Source organism: Mustela nigripes, chromosome 2, assembly GCF_022355385.1.
Source record: "Mustela nigripes isolate SB6536 chromosome 2, MUSNIG.SB6536, whole genome shotgun sequence".
In the NCBI taxonomy this organism is placed as follows: Eukaryota; Metazoa; Chordata; class Mammalia; order Carnivora; family Mustelidae; genus Mustela; species Mustela nigripes.
The window spans coordinates 109,187,136-109,213,133 of NC_081558.1; the positions used below are offsets into that span (position 1 = coordinate 109,187,136).

Genomic DNA, 25,998 nt, shown 5'->3' on the forward strand with positions numbered 1-25,998 from the left:
TCTATGCAGCTGTAAATGGACATTTTTTCCCCCATTTAAGGACCTCCCCAAGTCACCAGGAAGTGACAGAATGATAAGGACCTCTCTAGGCTCTGATTTCTAGTCTGGATTATTTCCATCAGAATATCTCCACTCCTTGTCTAGAGAAATCACATGATATCCATTGCAATGTGCAATTAATTGGTTTAATTTTGAAGATTCTTTCAGGGGACCAAATATTTTCTGGGTCCTATTTCAGAGTACCACTGGAGGGCAAATAGAAGTGTGGGCATTGGAACCAGATAGCCACAGCTGCACTTATGACTTAGTTATGAGATGTATGACTTTAGGAAACTTATCCACCACACAACAAGCCTCAGTCTCCTCATCTCTTCAACGGGGATATAACTAGTACCACCTCCTAAGTGTAAACATTAAATAAAACAACACATGCAAAACGTTGAGCACAAATCCTGATAATTAGAACTTGTAATACTAACTAGGACTATTATATCCGGAGGCACAAAAGATCACACCTCTAAGTCGGGCTCAGAAAGCACAGGCAGGTGTGTGTGCATACGTTATAGATGTAGGTGTGCACATGTGTGTACATGTGTAAGGAAATGGGGATGTGCATGGCATCTGTATTTATGGGTAACTCTGCATACATGTACATAAGTACGTAAGTCTCTACTACCCACATTGCTGTATAAGCCGGTGTGTGTCTGCTTATGTGTGTACAAGGGGCCGGAGGAAATGAGGAAAGGAGAAGGCAAAAACTGAGAAGACAGGGTCAGGGAAATAGCGAGAAGCTAGATTACAAATAAAAATAAAGGCCTCGACAGAAAATATTTCTAAAAGCACATATCCTGACGAGCAGAAGGGCAATGAGAGATCTCATACCACAACAATGACATATCTTCAGATTAAATTTCAGAATTTCTTCTCGCATTTGAAAGCCTTTTCTTCCCAGAAATTGCAAAACAAGGAACAAGAATAGATGTATGAGCCCATGCATGTTTGTTACTTACCCACTTCAAGAAAGGGCGCAAGGCAGTCATAAGAGCATAGGCTTAATTCTTATGAAAAAAAAAATAATAAAGTAAATAAATAAAAGCCTATTCCCCAGTAAATGGGTGGGAGTGGAGGCCTCTGTGCTACTGAGCCTGGGGTAAGCCGAATCTGTACTTATTGGGTTTATCAGGCTTTTCTACATCTCAGATGCTACAGTCTGGAGATAATGAGATAAAGCACAGTGCTACAGTTTTCTGTGGCAAAGCAGAGCATTACTATAAAGCAGAATGTTCCGACGGTCAGGCTTGGAGCTACCAAAAGTAAAAAAAGCATAAAAAATTATATTTTTATATAATCACCATTTGCAGGTTTCTGAGCTATCAGGCAAGTCAACATCCTCTTATCCCTTTAGATGGCATCAATGGCCAAAAAAAAAAAAAAAGTTTTGAAAAAGTAGAAGCAACACAGTGAGGTTCTATCAATTTATACCTTTCTTGGATTTAAATTAATAATATGGGGCTTTAATATATAGGGGGAGATAATATATTCTGGTGCTGTAATCATACCTTAATATGTTCCACCCCTCCAATTGTAATCAGAAGTGAGTACAACAAAATAAAACAATGAAATATAGACTTCTCTTAAGATGTCCATTGATCTAACTGGCTGACATGGACATTGCCTTGTGTTGGGGCATCTCATTATAATTTTCATAAATTTATGTCATAAATTTAAGGCCTCTAAACACATCAATCATGTATATTCCAGGAATGACAGTGGTCCCTACTGTTATCAAAGTATCACGCCCATGGGTTTCTTCTCTTGCCATTCTTGTGGGAGGCTTGGTCTCATCTCTTGTTCTCTAATCCCTAGTGTCAAGCAAATTCGTGATGATTTAGGTGAACCCATGACAGAGGGCAAACTAGTACTGGTGCAGTGTAGGGTCCCCTGACCCCTGCACCATTGTTTCCTAATGGGGTGCATTTATGAGAGGGATGCCTAGTAGCAACATAAGTGCGCAAGTCACTCCCCCAGCCGGGCCCCAAGGCCCTCCTCTGTGAAACAGAGGGACTCGATACAGAAGACCTCCAAGGGCCCATCCCATGTCGAAGAGTGGAACAAGGACAAGTTGAAACATGCAGCATTTTACAAAAAGCTCTGCTACTGATAGCATCTATGCCCTCCTGGTTGCTACCATCCTCCTCTTTCTACCTTTTAGATCTGAATCAAAACTAGCCTGATTCTTCCAGGACAAGAAACACAGCAGCTGACAATTCATATACATACAGCCCTCCTCCTATTCTGTCTTTCCCCTCCCTCTTCTTCACTCCAAGGATTTCCTCATTTATTATCCCTGTATTAAAGGCAGGAAAATAAGTCAGGGAGCCTACTGAAATGTTTAAACACATGAACCACCTTATGGATAAAAAGTGAAAAAGTACTTAAATTCCTGCATGGTAATAACGAACTCATTGAACTCACTGAACCAGAGGTCAAGCTTCCGCTATCCATGAAACAGGACATTTCCAAAACACCTACCACAGCAGGGCAAGAAAAGGAGTGTGAAACAGTAGGGCCAATCCTCTTTTTGGGGTCTGAGGTAGGGAATAAGCTATATGTCTTCTTCAGGGAATGATTACCTCATGGGATATTTCCTATTAGAACCTGAGGGCTCCAGGCTTCAAATTCTTAGTATTGTGAGTTGAAACGCTGGCACAATAGAAGGGAAGCAGGTTGCCTGGTAAAAATCACACAACATGTTAGGAACAGAATTAAGATGAGAATTTCCACATTCTGTCCACTGTACCACGTTGCCTTCATCCTCTTCTGGTTCTTCTACTTCTTCTTCTTTTTCTTCTTCTTCTTCATCTATTTTTTTTTAAGATTTTATTTATTTATTTGACAGAGATCACAAGTAGGCAGAAAGAGGGGGATGGAAGCAGGCTCCCTGCTGAGCAAAGAGCCCGACGCAGGGCTCGATCCCAGGACCCCGAGACCATGACCTGAGCCAAAGGCAGAGGCTTTACCCACTGAGCCACCCAGACGCCCCTCTTCTGATCATTGTCTGCTTTTTTGTCTTTGGGGCTTGGCTTTGATCCATGGAAACTCATGGTTGGATCAGTGGGGAATGACGAGGCTGACCCCATATGGACAGCTGTACCCTTCCAACATTAATCACAGCCTAGCCAAAAAAATAGTTATTAGGTCTTTCCTGAAAGTTCGGAGGATGAATGAATGAAGAATTTGCACAGTAGAATGGGACTGGTTTTCACAGTAGAGACAGAAATGCCTCAGTATGGCCTCCAGAGTGAGCAGAGTGGGGCTCAGCAAGGCTTCAGGCCCCCAAGTGCCTACTTCAGTCAAGAATGGCTCCACATTGGGGCACCTGGGTGGCTCAGTGGGTTAAAGCCTCTGCCTTTGGCTCGGGTCATGATCCCAGGGTTCTGGGACCGAACCCCGCATCGGGCTCTCTGCTCAGCGGGGAGCCTCCTTCTCCCCCTCTCTCTCTCTGCCTGCCTCTCTGCCTACTTGTGATCTCTGTCTGTTAAATAAATAAATAAAATCTTTAAAAAGAAAAAAAAAAAAAAAAAAAAAGAATGGCTCCACACCAGCCCTCTGACAGATCAAGTTTCCAGTTCAGATTTCATGAACAGAGTTCCCAGCTATGGAGAACCACGGACATGCTAAGAAACATGATGTGAACTGGAGACCGAAGAAACAAATTTAACCACTAGATTCTCTAGGATGGTTTTTTGTTTGTGTTTTTTGGTAAAAGTAAGTCATCATTTTTCAGGCCCTCCATTTTGCCAGATATCCAGTGAGGTAACAACAAACTCACATGTGCTGAGTAAAACAGGAGACAACGCCAATGTGCTGTGTCTGCAGTACAGCACTTCTGAGTCACGAGTGTTACCATGTGATAGCGCTGCATGGACCTCGCAGCTTCCAAAGAAGGGATGCCAGAGGAAAGAAGGCTGACCCCAAAGGCCTTATACTGAGTTACAACTGGTTTGATTTTACCCTGATGGGACACCAGACTTTGTAGGCTCCAGTCCTCACAGTTTTCAGATGAGTTGCTGGCACTGAGATATTTGCATTGAGGACAAAGATCCCAGAGATCTCTGAGGGATCACAGAGAAATGTCACATCATGGACGTATGTTGTTTGTTGCCTGAGATTCCCAGGACTGAGTCATCACTGCATATGTAAGGCAGACAGGAAAACAGAAGTGGGAAGTGTATTTGCACAAACCTATCTACCTGCCTTCTTTCCCAGGGTTAGCTCATGACACTTGCCCTACATACCCTGATCTCTGAACAGGCTGAACTATTTCTAGCTCCTTAATATATTGACTTAAATGCCACTTCTGTCAAGCCTCCTCTGACCTATCCAGAGAGGGTTTGGAGCACTTTCCTCCATGCATTCAATCAGGCATGTTCATTCACTCAACACTGTATTTATTATATACCCTGTCATCTTTTTGCTCAACTGTTTCCTGTATTAGAAGTTCCTTGTAGAGTGGGCAATGATAAAAACTGTTCTCCCTTGATTTTAACCTACATTCAAGAGGAACTTAACCATTGCTAGATGAATGAAAGAACAATATTCAGTGAATAAAGAAAGTGTCAAAACAGATACACACTAGCATAAAACCTAATTGTGACTTTCTCAATTTGTGGGTTGGACTTTGATTAAAAAAAAAAAAAATCCCAACACAGAAACCAGTAGGATTTAAGTATTAGATAGCTTGTCACCGTCTAGTAAGATAGCAGAGTTGAACTTCTGGGGGACAAGGAGAGATGCTTCTCAGCTCCTTTACTTTTCAAATATTAGCCTCTGTTCCCATTTTCTTTTCTTTTCTCCTTTTTTTTTTTTTTTAAATCTTCTCACTTAGCTGTTCTCCCTGGGTTTCCTTAGAGTCCAATAAGTCTTTTTAAATTAAAGGCACAACCATGGCCCCTGTAAATCTGTATGGAACTAGTGGCATGTTAAGTTGTTTCTTTTCTTGGGGCCTCCTAGCACTAGCCCCTGGAGTACCTAAGGACAGGCTCAGCCCCACCCCTCCCATAGGTACTATGACTGCAAATGATTCCTCCATCAGCCTGCTTCTCTCTCCACTCATTACTGCTAAAACAAACACAGATGCGGATGCAGAAGGAGTGTGTAAGAGAATGGCATGCACATGATTGGAGATTTAGATACAGATCAAAACACAGAGGCAATATGGCAGAGGGATTAGATGTAGGGACTTCAGAATTAGGTCAATGGGATTTAAATTTGAACTCTGCCACTGAAGAACTGTTTTGACCTTAGGCAACTGACTTAACATCTATGTCCTTTGGTCTTCTCATCTGTGAAAATGGGAATAATGACTAACTCACAGAGTTGCTGTGTGAATTAGGTGAACTCTTAAGAGAATTACAGATCTTACAACATGTCTGGCACTTAGTAAGTGCTTACTAATAAAAACCCATATCACAGTAATCATTCTCATATGATTATGATCAACCACAGCATGTAAGAATACAATGCAATACAATGGCAGATTGTATTTTCCAAAGATGGTCCCAACAGTATTTCTTGCTCACATTTTCTTCTAGAACCTTGCCCCAAACCCATCAAAAGATGGGGTCTATGTTCCCCATCCTTGAACTTAGGCAAGCCTCTGTGACTTCCTCAACCAACGCTATACAGTGGAAATGGCACTCTATGTGACTTCTAAAGCTAGGTCATAAAAATGCATGATTTCTACCATCTTTTGGCAGGAACTCTGCTGTTGTAACTCAGCTATCATTTTATAAGGAAGCCCCACTGACTGGTGGAGAGATGTACATGGAGAGAAACCATGGCTCCACAGCCATGGCTCCAGCCAAGCTCTCTGTGGCAACCTGTTGGCCATTATTCATCTAACCTGAAAGTGAATTATCCACCCCTGAGTTAATCCACCTGAGCTGGTTTCCGAGAGCAGAGATAAGTCATCCTCATGGAACACGACCAGAGTTGGAGACGTATGAGGAAAATAAATAGTACTATGTTTTTCAGTAGTTCCTCATGTACAAATAGATTATTTACACTGATTTGGAAACCAATAAAAGTTATCTGTATCTTTATGAACGGATACTCATCTTTTGTGGCAATAGGAGGTGCTTGCTTTGCCTCAAACTATGCATCATTAATTTCAACAAAAACATGCTTTCTTCTAAAGGCTGCTAAAGTTTATAAAGAACTTTCACCAATGAGAGCTAATGTGTTCATGAGACATAAATAAATATACATGACAAATGACAGTGTCATGTTAGACTGAGTAATCACATCTCAAGGAATTAACTTGTTCAATGTCACACAGCAACTCAGAAGCAAATCAAAAGTTACAAAGACAAATCTCTTTACTCCCAGTCTGGAATTATTTCCATTACAGCAAGCTGGCAATCTGAAGAAAGGAGTTTGAGGACTTTGGTCTAATTCTTGGCTCAAATGCAATCACTGTGGCTTCATCAAGGTTCCCTATCAATTTTGGACTCCTTGAGAAAATGAGGGAGTTAGATCAAAAGACCGCTAAAGCCCAGTCTGGCTTTAATGCTCTCAGAGTGTGAAATTCGTCCTACATCTGTAGCCTTTTGTAACCTCTTATTTCTCCCAGATTGTTTTCTTCTCTTGATACCTCACCTGCCCCTTCTATTCCTTAACTTCACACATCCACCAGATTCCAGAAGTGCTACCCTGGCCTGTGGTAGGCAGGTTTCTAAAATGGCCATCAATGATCCCCACTTCTGCTATTCACAGCTTTGCATAATCCCCTCATTTTACATGTGGTCTGATCCTAATCACTACTTCTAACAAAAAGAATACAGTAAAGGGGATGGGATGTCACTTCCACAATTAGGTTACCGGTGATTCTGACTTACATCTCATGAGCAGACTCTACCTATTACCCTCCCAGCTTCCATGCTTTGATATAATGAGCTGTCATATTGAGGAAGTCCACAAGATGAGGAGGTGAGGGCAGTGTCTAGCCAAGAGTCAGCTAAAAACTAAGGCCCTCAGTCCAACAACCCAGGTAAAACTGAACTCTGGCAACAACTCCCTTAGCTCAGAAGCAGATCATTCCCCAGTCGAGCCCTTAGATGAGACTGGAGACTCTGGGACAATAGCCTGATTGCAGACTTGAAAGAGAACTGATAGTTCAGCTAAGCTGTGCCTGGATTCCTGACCTACAGAGAAAATATGCAAGAATGGGTTTTGTTAGCTGCTAGGTTTTTAAACAATCCATTGCACAGCAACAGAGAACCAGTACTTTTTACTATGTGTTAATAAGGGAGATCCTCTGAATATTACTGAAGGGAAAAGCTCACTAAAAACATGAAAGCTGCTGCTGCCACCACCTCCCCAGCCCTAACAAACCCATCCCAGGGAACCAAAAAAGAACACAGTCCTCTTCTATTTCCAACCGTACCAACACAAACACATCCCTCAGAAACCCAGAGATGTCTCCCTAGAGACTAGCCATAACCTGAAGGAAAGGTATGGGGGAGCTTTACTGCATCAAGATGAAAGCAAATGTCATACAGGCCTTGGGTCTAAAAAAGGGAAATATCTTACTAGAACAGACTCAGGTCAACAGGCATACTCTACCAGAATTTCTCAGGAAAATGAAGGACATCATTTAAAAACTGCCTTATAGGGGTGCCTGGGTGGCTCACTGGGTTAAAGCTTCTGCCTTTGGCTCAGGTCATGATCTCGGGGTCCTGGGATCGAGCCCCGCATCGGCCTCTCTGCTCAGCAGGAAGCCTGCTTCTACTTCTCTCTCTGCCTGCCTCTCTGCCTACTTGTGATCTCTATCTGTCAAATGAATAAATAAAATCTTTAAAAACAAAACAAAACAAAACAAAAAAAAAACTGCCTTATAACTCCAACATCATAGACACTGAGAGTGGAAAGAATGAGTAAGAACTAGCCTCATTTACAAATGGGGACCTGAGGCTTACAGAGAGGAACTGACTTATTTTACACAACCTGTTAATTGCAGAACTAGGAAAAGAATCCATTTCTCTTGGCACAACTTGGTCTTACTTCCAGTGCAAATGCCAAAAGAAGATTAATTTTAATCAAAATAGCAACTCCCTTATTTCATTCTCAATGAATGTGACTTGTAGGTATCTTACCAGGATACCAGGGTACCTGGAGAAAAACTCATAATGTGACTATGTACGTGATTGCATCTCACATGTACATATGTATTTGGAAACAAACAGTTAAATGACAAGGTCTAACCGCTTATTTTAAAGGCATATTAGGAGAAAAATCAACGCAGAAAGGAAATGAAAGGATGCAAAAGGTGACAAGCTTATACTATACTACTTCCTCCTGAAAAGTTAGAACAGTATTTACCCTAGATGATCGGGGAACGATGTGTCTATCATAAGATACATTATGTTTAACCTGATATGGCATCTGATAATGGGGACGAGGGTGAGAAATATTTACATAGCCCTTCATAATTACAAAGCCCTTGAAAGCACAGTGCGCCATTCACTACTCACAAAACCCTGTATAGTAAACAGAGAATGTATTCCTATCATGGATGAGGAACATGAAGTTCAGAGATAAAACAATTGAACCCATGCTTCCTAGCATGGCAGAGCTGGAACTGGAATTCTAGTTTTCTAATCTAAATGCTGAGTCCAAGAATTGCAGTTGTAAATCATTCTCAATGAAACAACAAAAATCTGCCAGGGTCTGTCAATTTACTATATAACCAGAGAAAGACACTTCTCTAAGTTAGGGTTTCCTCCTCCAGAAAATGAAGACATTAGACCAGTGTCCATTGTTGACAAGAACAGAGCCTTAAGGGTAGACAGCTGTAGAGAAGAAAGAAAGGAGGAAGAAGGTGCTGCTTACAAAACATTCCACTGACAAGTAGCTTTGAAGGTTCTCAAAGTGTGATCCCAAAGGCAACACCATTTGGGCCCTTGTTGGAAATAAAAATTCTTGAGACCCACTGGAAAAACTGAGGGGGTGGAGTCCAGCAATCTGTGCTTAACAAGCCCTCCGGGGCATTCTGAAGAACAGTAACTTGGCCATAGTTCTACATGCTTTACTCTCTGTGCAGTTGAGAGATATAATGAGAATAAATTATACCAAGAGTCCAATGGTAGGCTTATTAAATTGTGACAAGTTCATAAGTCATGATTTTTGTTTTTAAAGTGAACCTTGCTCAATTACAAGAGGGATTATGGTGTAATGCACAGAAACAGATGTTGATGATTCATGCATATGTCAGACGAAAGGACAAGACTGGTTATTGCTCTAGCTTTGGCTTTCGAGTCTGTGCATTAAAAGCCATGGAAACAACTGAAAGGACTGGACAAAGGTTCAGTGACAGCAATATACTGCTTTTCAAATACTCATAAACTCTACGAGGTAGGTTCCAAATCATCTTCAACACCATGAATTTGGGTTCAAATTCTCTAACAAAAAACATGAACTTGGTCTTTCAGTTTGTAGAAACTTCCCTCGGGTTGTACATCAACTTTAACCCAATCTTAAAAAAAAAAAAAAAATCTTCTATAGTGAAATAATAAAAAGACAGGGAGGAAAATCAATACAGTTTTTTTCTGTTATATAGGGCAAAAGCCATGCCAACTCAAAGCGAGAATCACCATAAGAAGTCATCTCAAGTCCAATTTACAGATACTGAAACAGACCCAGAGAGAGGTAGTAACTATCTGCTAGACACCCTGGCCAATCACGAAAATTCTGGACTTCTGATGACACCTTAAATAATTGTTTCCAGAGGTGTAACTAAGTTGTTTCACATTTTTGTTTTTAAAAAATAATGTATTTTTTTGCAAGGTTGAGGAAATATCCTCCTTCTGCTTGACCCTCAGAGCGTCTCACGTATAACTCTTCCCAGTATCAACCAGAGTTCTATTGATACTCACAAAGACCATCTTCCAGGGTCACTGCAGATTCTTCTCAGTAATAATCCTAATAAATCACACATCTGTACTAGCTATCATGGCAAACTGCACAAAGCCATTATTGAGGCTGAGTAGTTTGTCGTAGAAACAGAAATAGTCAATTTAAGGACCTGGAATAGAATCAAGGTCTTTTGTATTTCTTTCCAAATTTTATATCAGGGAACAGAAAACTCCAAGCCCTGTAACCAAGAATGAGAGTACCATGAAATACTAGCATCATTCAAATCAATTTTTCCCATCTGTTGCCTGAATTCCTTTCCCAGAATTCTTGCCAAAATTCATTTGATAATGATGATGGTGGTGAGAGCGACAGTGATCACAGTGTTACGTGCAATAGAGTGTATTCACACGTTAGAGATGCACCCATTACTTCATGTGGTCCTCATGTCAACTCTGAGAGATGTTATTGACTCAGATTCATAACTGAGGTTTAGAGAATTTTAAAAAATGCACTTCATAAATGCCAAAGGATCATTTCAAATGTTCCCAAGGAAGGTGAACTTGCCATCTTCTAAGGTGGCCTAACTTCCACTACTCCCCCCTGCCCAAATTAGAAAGGCATTGTCCTTATGTTGCATTGCTGATTGCTTTTCTCAGCTTCTAAATAGTGATTCTTGTTCTGCTCTCTGGAGCTGCACAGAAATGTGACCCTACTTGCAGAGATTCCTATCTGCAAGTTTACTCTGAGTAAAAATAGGAGGAACAAACAGTGTCCATGATATCCAGGCAAAGTTCTACTACCTCTTCTTCTTGAAACAATATCCTGAAAGTGCTTCATCCTCAGGATGAATACTCTGCTATAATTGTCAATCTGTGTTCTCCCAATAGATGGTGAGCTTATTTAAAGCAGGAGCCCTGCACAATTTCGTATGTGTATTCCAGGCATACTGTTCAACACAGAGCTTTTTTTTAAAAAAAATATTTTGAATTGAGATATAACTCACATACCATAAAACCCACTTTAAAAATGTAAAATCAGTGGTTCTTAACATATTCAAGGACTGTGAAATCAATATCATTACCTAATTCCATGATATTTTAATCATTCTCAAAATAACTCCTCTACGTATCAGTAGTCACTCCCTATTCTCCCCTCCACCCAGCCACTGGTAACCCATCTCTGTGTCTATAGATTTGCCTATTCATATAAATGGAATCATAGGATAGGAGGTCTTTTGTGTCTGACTTCCTTCCTATAGTGTAACACTTTCAAGGTCCATCCATGTTTTAGCATGTATAAGTGTTCCATTCCATTTTATGGCTCAATAATACTCAATTTCAATGATATGCTACTTCTTATTTATCCATTTATCAACTGGTGGATACTTAAGTTTTTTCCACTTTCAGGCTACTATGAGTAATGCTGCCATGTACATTCATGTACAGGTTTTTGTGTTGAAGTATCTTGGATATAAAAGAAATAGACCTTCTTGGTCTTCTGATAACTCTATGTCTAATATTTCAAGGAACTGCTAGACATTTTCTAAAGTGGCTACGCTCTTACAATCAACCAGCAATATACGGTAGCTCCAACTTTGCTATATCCTTGACAAAATATGTTACTATCGATGTTTTTGATTACAACCATCTTAGTGTGTTATCAAGTGGTATCTCATTGCGGCTTCATCTGATCATTTCCCAAATGAATAATGACGTCAAGTATCTTTTCTTATGTGTGCTAGCTTTATCTTTATCTGTAAGAGATATCTTCTGTATCTTTAGAGAAATATCTACTGTATCTTTAGAGAAATATCTACGTAGATCCTCTGTTCATTTTTTAATTGGATTATCTTTTTCTTGATTGTAAGAATCTTGATACAGGGCATATCAGAAATATGATTTGCAAATGTATTTTCCCAATCCATGGGCTGTTTTTTTTACCTTCTTGATGGGTGTCACCTCAGGTACACAAGTGTTTACTTTTTTGGTAAGGATTTATTTATTTATTTTAGAGAAGAGAGAAAGGGGGAGAGAGTGAGAGAGCGTAAGTGGGAGGGGCAGCAGGAGACAGAATCTCATGCAAAGGAATCTCATGTGTGGAGAGGACACAGGGCTTGATCCAGGATCCTGAGATCATGACCTGAGCTGAAAACAAGAGTCAGGAACTTAAGGAACTGAGCCACCCATGTGCCCCCAAGTGTTTACTTTTGAAGAAGTCCAATGTATCTGTTTTTTCTTCCGTGCCTTGTGCTTTTGGTGTTACTAATTCAAGGTCATGAAGATCACTCCTATGTTTTCTCAAATAATCTTATAACTTTAGCTCTTATATTTATGACTTTGATCCAATGTAAGTTAATTTTTGTGTATGATCTGGGACAGAAGTCCAACTACAATTTTTTGCATGTGGATATTCAGTTAATCTAATATCATATGTTGAAAAACTATTTGTTCCCCATTGAATGTCTTGGCATCCTTGTTGAAAATCAGTTGGTCATAAATGTAAAGGTTAATTTCTAGACTCTCAATTCCATCCTGTTGAGCTCCATGTATCCTTAGGCTAGTACTACATTGCTTGATTCCTAAGTTTTGTAATTGGGAAGTGTGAGTCTTCTACTGTTTCTTTTTTCCCCTCAAGATTGTTGTGGCTCTTCTTGATCCCTTCAATTTTCATATAAATTTTAGAATTTTCTTGTCAAAGAAGAAAGCTGGGATTCTGATAGGGATTGCTTTTAGTCTGTACAACAATTAGGGGAGCATACCATCTTAACAATATTAAGTCTTCTAAGCAATGAACACAGGAAGCCCTTCCATTCACTCAGGCCTTCTTTAACAAGTCTCAAGACCTCAAGAGAAATTTTATGTTCACTTTAGTAGTCAATCAACAAAAGAAAAAAAAATGAATAAATGAGTGAACAAACCAATCAATAAGTAAGAGAGAGAAAATCCAACCAGTCTTGGAAAATCATATGCAATGGCCACCATGTTCTTGAATCCCATTTCCCTGCTCATAAAGCCACCCTTTATGAGTCTCAGTTTTCAAGATACAGCTTGGTCTTTTTCTCAGATCTTCAGCAGTAAGTCCTATTGTTCCTTTCTCTTTCACCCTTCTGATGACAGTACTAGATAGTACTGTGACAGTACTATCATAGACAGTACCAGATAGTACATAGTACTAGATAGTACATAGACAGTACTGTGATAGACAGTACTAGAGGAGTGATGGTCTCAATGACACATCTCTGTTCACACCCTTCCTTCAGAAGGTACTTCAGGAAACTTGTTCTAACACACTGCAAGCAGACCACCCTAACTCTCCCTCTTTTTACTCCCCTTGCTGTTTGTGAAGTCTGATCTCAAGTGACTGTAAAAACAGACTTGCCCATAAAGTTAAACATCATAACTTTTAGCTATGCTAGGTTGGCTAATGAGAAAAGGAGACCTAAAATTAATATTACATAGAATATTATGTCATCTAGGATGCTGTTTATAAAAACTGTTTCCTGTCTTTGACTGCTTGGGTAAGGATCAATTTAACATAAGTTGGCCATTTGGGAAATAAAACATCACTCTGTGTAGGTTGGGTGGTAGAGAGAGCCAAGAAGATTCCTTATTGCTAAGGAGCTTAGCACATCTCACAGCATCTAGGAAGCAGCATTTTCCAGTGTTTTCGTATAAGTAGTACAATATCAAGATAAAATTGGGAAAAGTTTAAGACACTCCATAAATGATTCAGGTAACAGCCTCATGCATATGACTACTAGTCCTTCAAGCTTTCTGAAAGATCACATTTCTTAAAAGAGACAAATATTCTATCTCTAGCCCACTTTAAATTTTATATTTTATTTATACCAGTAAATATGTTACTTTAATGGAGCCATTTTTGCCATCAATATAAGCAAAGAATCCATTTAGAATTAAATGATCTCTTTTTGCAAAGTCCTCAGTTTACATATTTTGAAGGATGCTTATGGGCACACATATATGTACAGACACACAGAACTTATTTGCATTTTAAAAGCACGAGTTAGATTTAGGAAAAGTCATTAGTTTTGAAATGGCTTATCACTGGCATTTATTGATGACATTTCAAATACTGGTCAGGAGGTATCAGAAACAATGTGGTAAAGAAAGGAGAAGATGAATCATAGAAACCCAAAAGAAACATATGATACTTTTGCAGGGTTTTTTTGTGTTTTTTGTTTTGTTTTGTTTTGTTTTGTTTTTCCTGAAGAAAGGAAACATCTATCAGTTCATCATTCAGGTAACTTTCATGTCCTATCACTGAATTCAAAGAATTTATCACATTGATCTTTGTATTAGGAAACACTGAGTAATACAATGGTTTTCTCGTTTCAGCCATTCTAAAGAGGATACAGAAAATAACTTGATGTTTATTTTTTATCCCATCCCAATAATAAGAGGATGGTCTTGTATTGAATTATAACCTAAGACAGTATCATCTTCTCAACCAAGTACACTGCCTTCAAGTGTTAAAAGGCAATCTAAGGTTACTCCGGCTGAATCAGCAGCTATCATGAATCTGTCCTTAACAAAACTCATTGGCCTCAGTTCTACTTATTTTGTATTGACGCAAATACATGCCCACTATGTAAAAATCAGAAAACAAAGAGTATCTTTGCTACACACTAGTCTGACGTCAAATCTAGACTGCATTCTCTGCCAGACCGCTATGGTGTGGATACTTACATCATTACTGGACTTGATGACAATATTTACTCATTTAGTCAGTAAATATAAATTTGTCTGCCTCTTGTGTGCCAGAAAGCAAAGGATAATCATGTCTCAAGGACTTCACAGTCTGGTATTTATCACAATTGTTTCTTTGCTGTTCAAGCTTAAGGCATTACACACTTTGATCTTGTCTCTGTGAGTGCCATTGTAAGATATCTTGCTTTACCTTTAAGTAATGTGTGGCTCAGTACAGCAAAACATAATCCAATTCCTTTCTATGGCCTTTAACTCTGATATGACAGCATAACCGAGGAGCACATTTGGGTGAGGGCCCAGGGACCAAAGCAGGGAAATGAATTCCAAAATTCACAAGTGGCCCTCTCTGTACTTACTAATGAAGTCTACCTGCTGATTCAACATAAGTATGTGTCTAATTGGTATTTCAATAAAACTCTAGGTTAGAATTATATAAGGAAATATGCATGCTCAAACTAAGAACCACAACAAAGTATGGTTTGTAATTAATAGATTCCCTGAAAGGCAATGCATGACTTCCCTGGTAGTTTTTCCACAGTGTGAAAAGAACCTTAGCAATTACTGTCCACTGTGGTATTTTGCGTGGAGGACAGACCAGTTACTAACCCTGATAAGTGGTGATACATGGGATTGGTAATTAACCACCTCCAATCTTCTGTCTAGAGAGACCATCATTATTATCACTATAGTTTGGCTATGAAGCATATAAAGGAAATGGGTATCAAAATGGACAAAACGATGACCATATCTTACCTGGGGTATGCCCTTTTCTCTTAAAACTCAATATTCTTATGTACTTGCCACAGTAAAGTCTAATCATCTTAAGTGAAAAATACAACTGGATTTTTATTTTGTTGTTTTCTTTTTAAATTAAAAAAAAAAATTAAAAAGAAAGAAAGAAAAAAAAAAAGGTAGGCAGGGAGACCATGGGGTTTCAGACCAAGGCTACTTGCAAAATAGATACTTAAACAGTGGGAGAGGAGGAAAGAAATGGGGAAACCAGTCCTGACAAGAAAGCTCTTTAATTCTGCAAATGCAATGTGTGCTTCTGCATGGACACAGAGTTAATCATTTTCACCAAGCCGTTGTTGGAAAATGGGAGAAAATCAACAGCCAGCTTTGTGTGTTTCTTTTTAAACCAAGGCCTGGATTGAGGGATTCGGTGTAATGTAAGACAATCAACTCTGAGCCAAGGACTCATCCAGGTCTGGCAAAGAAATCAATTACAGGCTACCCCAGGGACCATGGTCAAAGCACCAGAGATGACCCCCCACCCACCCCAGGCTCTAGCAGGGCTGGCTTCTCCATGGTGTTCAACAGCAGTGACCTGCTCCGCTCCCTCTCCCATCACTGCTAGGACCTACCCTACACCAAACACCGGAAGCACATTCTTACACTGGGGCAGGTGAAATGGGCATTTTTGTGTCGAAATTTTGTAGAGATGCAATCCAAGGTATATTTTCGGCCCAAATTTCCACTCTGAAAATGTTACATTCTCATGGCACTCAAAACAAAGATTAAAAGCTAACTTTATTAATAAATTATTTGTCACATATGACACAAACAGAAGCATCACCATCTAAAAAAAAGGGGGGGGAGGAGGTATAAATGTTATTCAGAGGCAATTATATACAATCTAAAAATTAATTGCCCGTCATCAAACTCTTGGCATGCAGGTCTGAGTCAGCTAACCACTCGTCCACCCCCATCGCGTTGTTATTTAACTGCTGAAGTTTTCTAGCAGGTACAGACTAATTCAAAATAAACCAGAGCTTCTCAATGCAGACAGTGCAAAGATCTGTTTTTCTTCTCAAGTGGTGTTTTCAGACATTTTATTTTATTGTACTTTGGCTTTCACATATATACTTTCATATATATATACACACACACACACATATGGTTTCTACAGTGTTTCAGCTTTCCATATAGCTCTCAGAGGAAGCTATTAGTAAACAGACACTACAGATCTAGAGACAACTTGGGTGTTACTTTTCCCTAACAAATCACAGCATGCTCCTAAGTTTTTCCCGGGACAATATAGGAAAAGGAAGACAACACTGCCCACACCTATTCCCTTTCTCAAACAGCCTAAGACCCAGCTCCTATCTCAGTTCTCAAGGAGCCCAGTAAGGACCCAACAAGGTCCCAGCGTGCAGTAATAGCCCACATCCCACTAGAGTGGCAACGCTCAGCATCTGTCCCCTAGTGGCCTACATGTTTGAGTTTCACCGAATAATATGAAATATGAAAAGTTTAATTACTAATTAATCTCCCCTGCAGCTGCTCATGGCTTTTGCAAGCTAGAACAGGGTGTGCAAGAGAATAAAAGATCCAGGGCACCACCAGACTCCACCCTGATTACACCGTCCCAAGCCCTCGGGGCCACATGAATTCCTAATAAAAAGCCTTCCATACAACAAGCACACACCTGAAGTACTTTCTCAGTTGGCCTCACAGATTATTGCTCTATGAAAAGAACTTAGTGTGGGAGCCCAGGGTTTGTAATTAAAGATGTGTCCATGTGACCAAACAGTGTGCATGTTCTCCATTTCCAAATAGACTAAGAAGTTACAGTCATTTTTAAATGCCTTAAATTAGAAGGATAAATATGTCATTTATTGGGTAAACAGCATGCAGAAATGATGAGCTCCAAATCTTCAAAGACCCAAAGCTTTAAAGCAAGCTCCAGACACAAGCTAACAATCCCAAAGCAAAATGGGAAAAATCGCGTCAACAGTCGGTTGCTTTGAGCCAAAACCTTTATTTCTTGTAGCTCTAGAACAATACTGCATCTCTGCAAAAGGGCAGTCTTTGTAGTCACCATGTCCATCTTAGAAAAAAAGGAAGGGAAGCTAAGCCCGTTGATGTGCTGATTCCCACAAATGAAGGTCTTTCTAGAGAGGTGAGCACATGGAATGGAGAAGACAGTAGTCTTCTGTCCAGCAAATTCAGAGTCTAAGCTCTCAAACTATGCCCGGGCCTATCCTTATCCCAAAATCTCTCCAAGATTTTCATACTAACAAAAATGAGGATAGTGAAATCCCATTTGATCAATTCAAAATCGACTTAATTGAAAAATTACTAAATCCCCACCAGGTACTATGAACTATTAACATAAAATACCTAAAAGTTCTTCCAGGTCACCAGCTGCAGCACTACCCAACTCCTTGTGGGAAGAACAGGCAGCTTTGTACTAGGAATAAGAAGAACAGCATTCTAGCTCTGCCTCTGCTCAGAGAAAGGGTGAAAAAGTTCATGACCTATCCCTTGTCTTCTAAGGAATTGTCAGAATTGCACAGCTGCACGTCCACAAGAAATGATGCTCAGTGGGTGAGGTGTAGATATATACTAACTCACAGGTGCTATATGGTTATAAATTTTCTCTCTACCTTTGGAGGCATGTTCTTTATCTCCTCCTTCTCATGTTTCCAAGACATATTTTTAGGGAAAGTACCACAAAAGAGAGATGCTGTGGAATAAATTAATTGAGATGCTGAAAAGAACCAAACTGTCCCTTGGTTGTTGTTATCATCCACAGAGAACCATTATTGCATGGTTCAGGAAAAAGAGAATCATTCATCTTGCCTCTAAGCAAGCCTCATTGAACAATATTCTTTCCCTCTCTAGAGAAAAGCTTTCCTTCTGTAAAGTAAGTGTTGGGCTACATGACCTTAAGAGCTCACTTAAGCTCTATGATCACACTGGGTCTGTGATTCACCCCATAACCACCTCTGACCTGCTCACATCTATTCTTCTAAAACTATTTCCTGTTACATACGTTATAAAATGTTTAGAAATTCTAGTTTCAAACACTGAGGTAGTTTTATTGCATAACTCTGTGTGGTATCACAAATGTATATTTTTATGTTATAAAATTTATTTAAAAAATTATCCCCAATCCCACTGTAGCCAGAAGTTGCTATGCCTATCTCCCCCAAACCCCTGCCCCACCCCACACACTGTCCGTTCTTCCTCTTACTATGAGTCCTTGGGCATGAAGAGGGAAACCTAGATATTAAGTACTGGTGATTTCCTCATCTACCATTCCCCTTTGAATTCTACATATCCTATCTGTCACAAAGGACCTAAGTCATTCCTCAAACAAGGCATTCACTTTCAACATTCCTTGAATTCCTCATTCCTATTTTTCTGGTACCTTTAAACCTATATCCTTCCCATGATGTATGCAGCCAAGTAATGCAATGTTCTGTAAAGTCTGCCCTAACACTTCCCTAGAAAGGTATAAAGTATAATGCTGATATTCCTGTTTTTGATTTTTCAACAATTTCAAGATCTGGTGAGTCACATGATAACTTCAAGTAACACAGGGAAATGTTTCAAAAAAACGTTTGAATTGTTTATGGGCTTGTCTCCTCTGCAAGACTAGGAATTACTCTAGAGCAAGGACATGTTGATGCTGATCTTTATATTTCCAATGCCTAATTCACAGTGGGATCTCAATGTTAGGTGAGTGAATGGATATGCAGAATTAAGTCAAATTTCCCAAAATTAAAAAATGGATAAATAAACACACAGAACTAAAATTGGGAAATCCTAGAGCACAAAAAAGTCCCCTGGGAAAGGGAGGAAAATGTCCCATAAAATATATTTTTAATAGCTCGGGCATTTTTAGAAAATTTCTTTTCAACATAACGGAATTCATTGTTTATGCACCACACCCAATGCTCCATGCAATACGTGCCCTCCATAATACCCACCACCTGGCTCAGGCATTTTTTAAAGTTATAGGGCTCCTTTGGACCTCTCTGTCTGCAAATACTTCACATCTATCATCATTTTCCTTAGATCCATTAGTCAATGCAGCCTAACAGAGGTGGGCTTGGGTAAGCATATAACACATGCTTAAATAATGAGAAACCATGGACCTACTAGCCTACTTTAAGTACTTGGATGACTCAACAGATTCTGTAATTTGCTTTGTATCAAAAATGGAAACATCAAAGTTGGGCATTAACAGTCTACATTTCTAGGACTTTCCAAGTACCTTTTAATTACAACACAACACCGTCTCCTGCAAGCATCATCTCTTGACACATAATTTTTTTTAATATATTTTTAGTGTGTGATTATTGTTCTCACAGCCCATAATTATGTTAACCAATAAATACGAACACATCTAATTCAGTTCCACCAGAGTGAAGGTAATTCAGAAGAATGAGATGTATCTCCCAATTAACCCTTACTTTCCTGAGTCTGAATAATAAAAAAGAAAAAAAGTTAGAAAAAATCAACTCCTTACATTCTGAATGGAATAGGCATATTGAAACTAGATTTTCTCCTAATCCTCAACCTCTTCTATTTAAGGGTCATCATTATTAGCTTCTTTAACCTTCTAAATGTTTTATTTTTTTATGAGAAGCCATTTTTAAGGGATACTGTTACTCATATGATTAATTTCATAGTTTTGTCATTGGCTAAAACAAAACACAACAAAACAAAACAAAGATCAAACACAAAACCAAAACAAAACAAAACAAAAAAACCCTGGCATCCTCAATCTTGTTCTAGAACTTACAACCAAACACACACAAAAGTCAAGGTCCCGCTGGGCCCACACTATCGTCATATGTCCTGAGACATGTCACTTACCTGCCACATCTTTTGTTTCCTCAGCCATGAACTAAGCACACCCTCTGTGTCTTAAAGTTGAGGCATCTGTATGTTACTCAAGCAAGAACATATGTGAAAGCACTTTACAAACAATAAAGTACTGTCCAAACATCAGGGATTATGAGTTTGCGTGCACAGTAAGATGGCTCAAGCAAAATGGTAGCTGCTAACTAACCCATTAAAATGTAGCAATTTATGGGAGGCATGCATAGACATAGTCTGAAAGAAAGAAACCTATATTAAGCAAAAACCTCTAAGCAAAACATCCCCAGTATATATCAGGGTATAAGAATTTAGGAGATAAAAAACAACAACAATAACAAAGACTAAAGAAAAGCCCTATTACAGAAAGGTAGGTTGGTGCAGTGGGGAATAGAGGTATTTAAGCACAGGACAGGTAAGTCCTCCTGTAAAGTCCATGGTCTAACTATCCCAAGAAACTGGACTTGAGGTATGTGTTGGGTGGAATAGGAAAAACCTTTAACATCAAACGATGGCCAGGGACGACGAAGGAAGTAAGGCTTGTTGAATAATCATTCTCAGACTAGGGCTCACCCTCCTGGACCTTCCAGAGTTGGTCTCATTTCTATGTTTTTGCTTTTGTTTTTTTCTAGAATGAATTTTAAATATCCCCCTGTTTGAGAACTTTCAAATATTCCCCATTATCTTTAGAAGCAACAGGCCAGAAATTAATCCAGCTTTCAACGGTGTCCATGGGCTCTCAACAGGGAAACTTCTCGTCCGAGAGCCCACCTTCAGTGGCACCCTCTGCAGCCACCCAGTCGCTTGCAGTGCCCTGAAGGCACCTGGACCTTCCTGCTTTCCAGCTCAAACTATTCTCCCTTCTGGCCCCCAACACGGCACCCTGCCGCTGAACATGCAGGTTCTCTGAAAAACCTTCTCAGAGTCTGCCACATTCGTGGGCTTCCACCATATCTGCCAGAGTAGGACTTCTAAAATCATGGGCCCTTGGAAGATGGCAGCTTGGTTCTTTCTCCTCCCTTTCGCTGATTCACTTTCCTTCTCCCAACAGTTCCCCCCAAAGACCAGAGTGCCTGCTCCACACTGGCTGCTCAGGGCATGTTAACAGAAATGAAATGCTCTTCCACCACTGACAGACCTGATAGAGCCAAGACAGCTGAGGAACCACTAGGCTCCGGTATTTTGCCTTGTGCCCCACAGGGCGGACAGCCCCATGATGTGTCTAGAAAAGGTAATGGGAATATGTCTAATGAGGAAAGGACTGGCATCTTCTGTGTGGAAATGACTGACGGAGGAGAGGCCAGATCGGCCTTTAGCTTGTGAAAGAATCCCTGTGAATGCAGGAGCTGTTGCCCAAGAACCAGAGCGAGCTTCAGAGTGCCACACACACTGTCATGTATCAAGCAAGCTTCAGAGTGCCATACGCACTGTCACGTACCAAGCAAACATTACACGAGTCAACAGTGACAGCAGTGCCAGTCCCATGTTTGCACCTAGAGCTCTGCCTGCTGTCTTCTGAGGACTCAGAAGCCCTTGAAGAGATCTACCATGGCTCCCTTGAGACCTGAGAGAGACACGATGATCCACAACAATGGAAGATCAAATTCTGTGATGTAGGTAGCAAATTGAAGAGCCGAGAAAGAGCCGAGCCCCAAAGGGAGCAAAGAAATGCACAGAAGAGCTAATGACAAGGCTCTGTTTGCACTGAAAATACAGATTCTAATTGCTATGGCTAATTCTGGTGAGATGGAGGAGAAATATGTATTTCCAAAGTGTTGATGCCCATAGAAGCCATTTACAACCTTTGGAAAGAAAAGTAAGGGGTCATGCTCCTCATTGTAGAAATCCACCCTGAGGAGTCTGAGACAGGGAAAGAACTCCAGAGAAAATGGACATGAATATGTCCCTCAGAGCATTACGTACAAGAACCCCCTCAGTACAGACACCACCTCAAAACCCAATATAAAGGATTTCTTTATGGAAGACAGAGCCCTCACCGTAACTTGAACCTAGCCATGCTAAACTGTATCTGTGAATACTATACCAACATATTACAAAATACCCCTCCTAGGGAAAACCAGAAAGAGGGCAGAGCAATAAAATAAGAGAGGGTGTAATTTTCACGGCATTTTTGTGTAATGTTCTTGCGTTCCTTAAAAAAAAAAAAAAACCTTGTAAATTCAATTGAAGAAGTTTCTGTCAACAAACATACGTTGATACTTTAAAAAAAAAAAAAAAGACAAGGTAGAACACTAATTCTGAGAAGATCACACAGGAATGGAAGGGCAACAAGATGCAACCTGTTCTCTCACATCATTGTGGACTCTGGGTGGCCTGCAGTGCGGACTCGTTTACAGAAGGCTCTTACCTGTGGGGGCCTAGGTTTGTAGGGGGAGCTGCACTCAAGGTCAGCCAAGATGCTAGTCAGCGAGTCTATCTCAGCATCCAGGCTCGAACGCCTCTCCTCAAGGGTCTTGCCTCCAGGATTTCCCTGCTAGAAGAAACAGAGACACGTTACCCAAAAAAACATCTCCAGCATCTAGGGATATCAGTCTGCGTGCAAATCTCTTGAATTACAGTGTGGTTTTGTCCAAGCTTTTTTGCACTTCGTTTATTTTAGCTTTTACAAAATGTGAAGTAGAATTATCCTATTTTGACAAATAAGAAAACTGGAAGATATGAAGTGATTTGCCTAAAATCATACCCATTAGAGGCTTTATTTGTATGTTTTTTGTTATTTACAAGTAAAAGGAAATAAACATCTCTACCCCCATGCTGAACGAGCAGATTCAACTGGGGGGGATATTACAAGTTCTTTGTATTCAGAAACCATCACACAGAATGACAGCATTTGAGTTGGAGCAGGACAGGGCACAGGCGGGAGACTGAAGGTCTAGGAAGAGGAATCAGCTAAGTGTGGATATTAGATGTGTCTGTGAGAGAGACACAGTGCATTCTAAGCAATGCACTTTCAAAGGGCCCTAGAAAGGGTCTGCTCAGATTTCTGGCCAAGGGACTGCAGATGAAGCATGTGGCAGTGGTCACGGATGATACAGCTGGAGATCTATGAACCTCACCCATCAATACCCCGAGTTATCACAAGTACCAGTCTCCACCTACACTTAGAAGCACAGGAGGTGAGTGGAGGGCAAGACGCAGTCACAAGGGCATTCCCAGGAATCCTGGACAGGCTTGGGGAAAACAAGCCAACAGTCTGCCTAGAGGTTAAGGCAAGGAAACAAAAACTGAGACGGTCCTTAGATTTGGAAGCGGGGTGAGTTAAAATAATATTTTAAGGTGACAAAGCATACTGATTGTGGACTGTATTGAGAGTGTCTCTTAGGACTCCATGAAAAAACCAAAGTGCTGGGTGCCTGGGAGGCTCAGTTGGTTAAACGTCTGCCTTCAGCTCAGGTCATGATCGCAGGGTCCTGGGATCGAGTCCCAGATCAGGCTCCTCCTTGCTCAGCAGAGAGCTTGCTTCTCAGTCTGCCTGCCATTCCCCCTGCTTAGGCACGTGCTCACTCTCTCTCTCTCCCTCTCTCTGACAAATAAACTAAAATCTATATATAAAAAAAAAGAAAGAAAGAAAGAAAGAAAGAAACCAAAGTGTCTCTATAGCAAGACCCAATCAAAATGAAATGATGGGAAATTGCTATAATCTAATCAACTTTGTTGAACTATCTAAGGCCATTAAATATCAGGATAGGGTGTGAAAGAGTTTAGAAAAAGCATTGACCAAGAAACCAGATTTAGAAAAAGCATTGACCAAGAAACCAGAATATCCCCAGCAACAACAAAAAATAGGGTACCCTGACAAGCTAACATTAAATATTATAATCCTCTAAGTAAATGTTAGTGAGTACACTGCCTTGAGTAACAACAGCGTAACAGTATTGCTAATTAATATCACTCACTCTTTTTCCTCTAGTAGCTTGCTCACCAACCCACCTTTCCTGACTCCTGGAACTTAACTTTAAGTCTCTGCAGAAAAGAGATATAATAGGATCTGGTGTGTCTGTCAGTCTCTTGTGAATTTAGCTTCCGTGAGTTCATCCCTCTGGACCTGATCTGTTCCAGGCATACTGATAACATCAACATCTATGAAGTCATGGCCCAGCCCCATGGAGCCAAAAGCAGACTGTTGACGGTCCCAGAGGCAGTGGCATCCTTACTGGTGAGCTCTCGATAAATAGGGGTAACATTTATCTCATTATCTAACATAGTGTCCTCATCATTTTCTGGTTCTGAGTGTATTTCTATGACCCTAGTATAGCACTCTGACCCCTCACCCCGACTTGTGTATTTTTCTCATAATATCTATCTATTATAATATCTATCATCTAACAGTATCTTTTATATGTATTTGGCTGTCTATTGTCAGTCTGCTGAAGAGAACACACACTTCATGAAGATAGGATTCTGTCCATTTTGCTCCTCGCTGTTTCCCCAGAATCTTGCTCGGGTCCTAATCATGGAAGTGTTCAATAAATTCTTTGAGTAAATAAATGAATGGGTAGTGAGAGACTCTGTCACAAGTCATCAGTAAACTTTCTCATATCCACCATCTTTTGGGTGAACACGGCTAGAGGCACGACTGGGGAGGGGCTACTCTTGTATATGGAATATACAATATGTTCTAGAAAGCGAATCAAAATCCCAGAATACATGTGTGTGCACATCTGTGTGTGTCTTTATATCGCTGCTGTATGGCCCAGATTTGTAGGTCACCCTTGAGAAAATGGATTTTCCTCTGCTCGCTTGCCATAGCCAAAAATGGAAAACAGTAATAATAGCAGGTGGGCTATGTTTTCTCAAGGTCTGAATTTCCAGTTTGACCAAGCCCTTGTGGCCCATGGGTCTCTATCCTAGGAAGATAATTTTTCAGAGTGTTAGTCCCTCAATCAGAGGTGATCTCACTTATCCCACTGAGCAGTAATAACTATGAAATATGGCACTATCATAAGGCATAAAGCCCCTTTAAAATTTAACATTCATGTAAACATCCTGGGGAATGGGTCCTGGCACAACATGAAAAGATGGGACATTAGCGTTTGGGAAGGCGACAGAGAACTACGTGAATCTGATTCTCCTATTATGTATTTCCATAGCTTCACAGGCAGCATAATATATTGGTAGGGGTGGAGGACTGGTTAAATGCTTCTCTGGGCCATAGTTTCCTCCCCCTCACCTGCCCTACCTAAGCCAGAGGGATGTTACAAGATTCTGATAAGAAAATGGATGGGAAAATACTTTGTAAATTGTAAAGTGCTATAATTACGATCATTTTCTTAAATAGCACTAATTATAGTAACCAGTAACTATAAATTAATATGAATAATATAGCTATTGTTAATTATTCTTCTTAAAGGGAGCATCATTCATTAAGTGTCCCCTTGGGGTATCAGTGAAGAGACAGAATCAGGTCTTCAACATCTGTACTTTAACGGCAGTAGAAAGTACATCAATTGCCCATGCTCTTAAGTACTGGGGTACCTAACAACAGAGACTCAAAAGTCGCAGAATCAGCCTGAACTATACAATGGAACAAGTAATTACAGTGCTTAGCGAGCCTGTACATGCAAGGCTTCAGTTGGTATCTAGCCTCCTTATCCTCTCTTCCCTCCATGTTGGGACTACTCCCCATTTTTAGTTCCTCCTAGAAGGTTGACATAATTGAACAAACCCCAGCCCAGTGCTATGTGATTGTGCACAATGACCCCCAACCCCTTGCTGCCCAGCC

General features: G+C 40.2%; 1 protein-coding gene across 12 annotated transcripts in view; it reads right to left on the bottom strand.

Moving 5' to 3' along the window:
- LPP (LIM domain containing preferred translocation partner in lipoma) overlaps positions 1-25,998 on the bottom strand; it is a 662,033-nt gene that overhangs the window by 320,335 nt on the left and 315,700 nt on the right. For 10 of the 12 annotated variants that reach the window (XM_059391291.1, XM_059391298.1, XM_059391300.1 and 7 more), the window contains one exon: positions 22,624-22,749. The exons of 1 other annotated variant lie outside the window; for it this stretch is intronic. In XM_059391291.1, the coding sequence (XP_059247274.1) occupies positions 22,624-22,749 (126 nt within the window). The remainder of the gene's footprint in view (positions 1-22,623; positions 22,750-25,998) is intronic. One more of the 12 variants, XM_059391292.1, reaches the window with a different exon arrangement.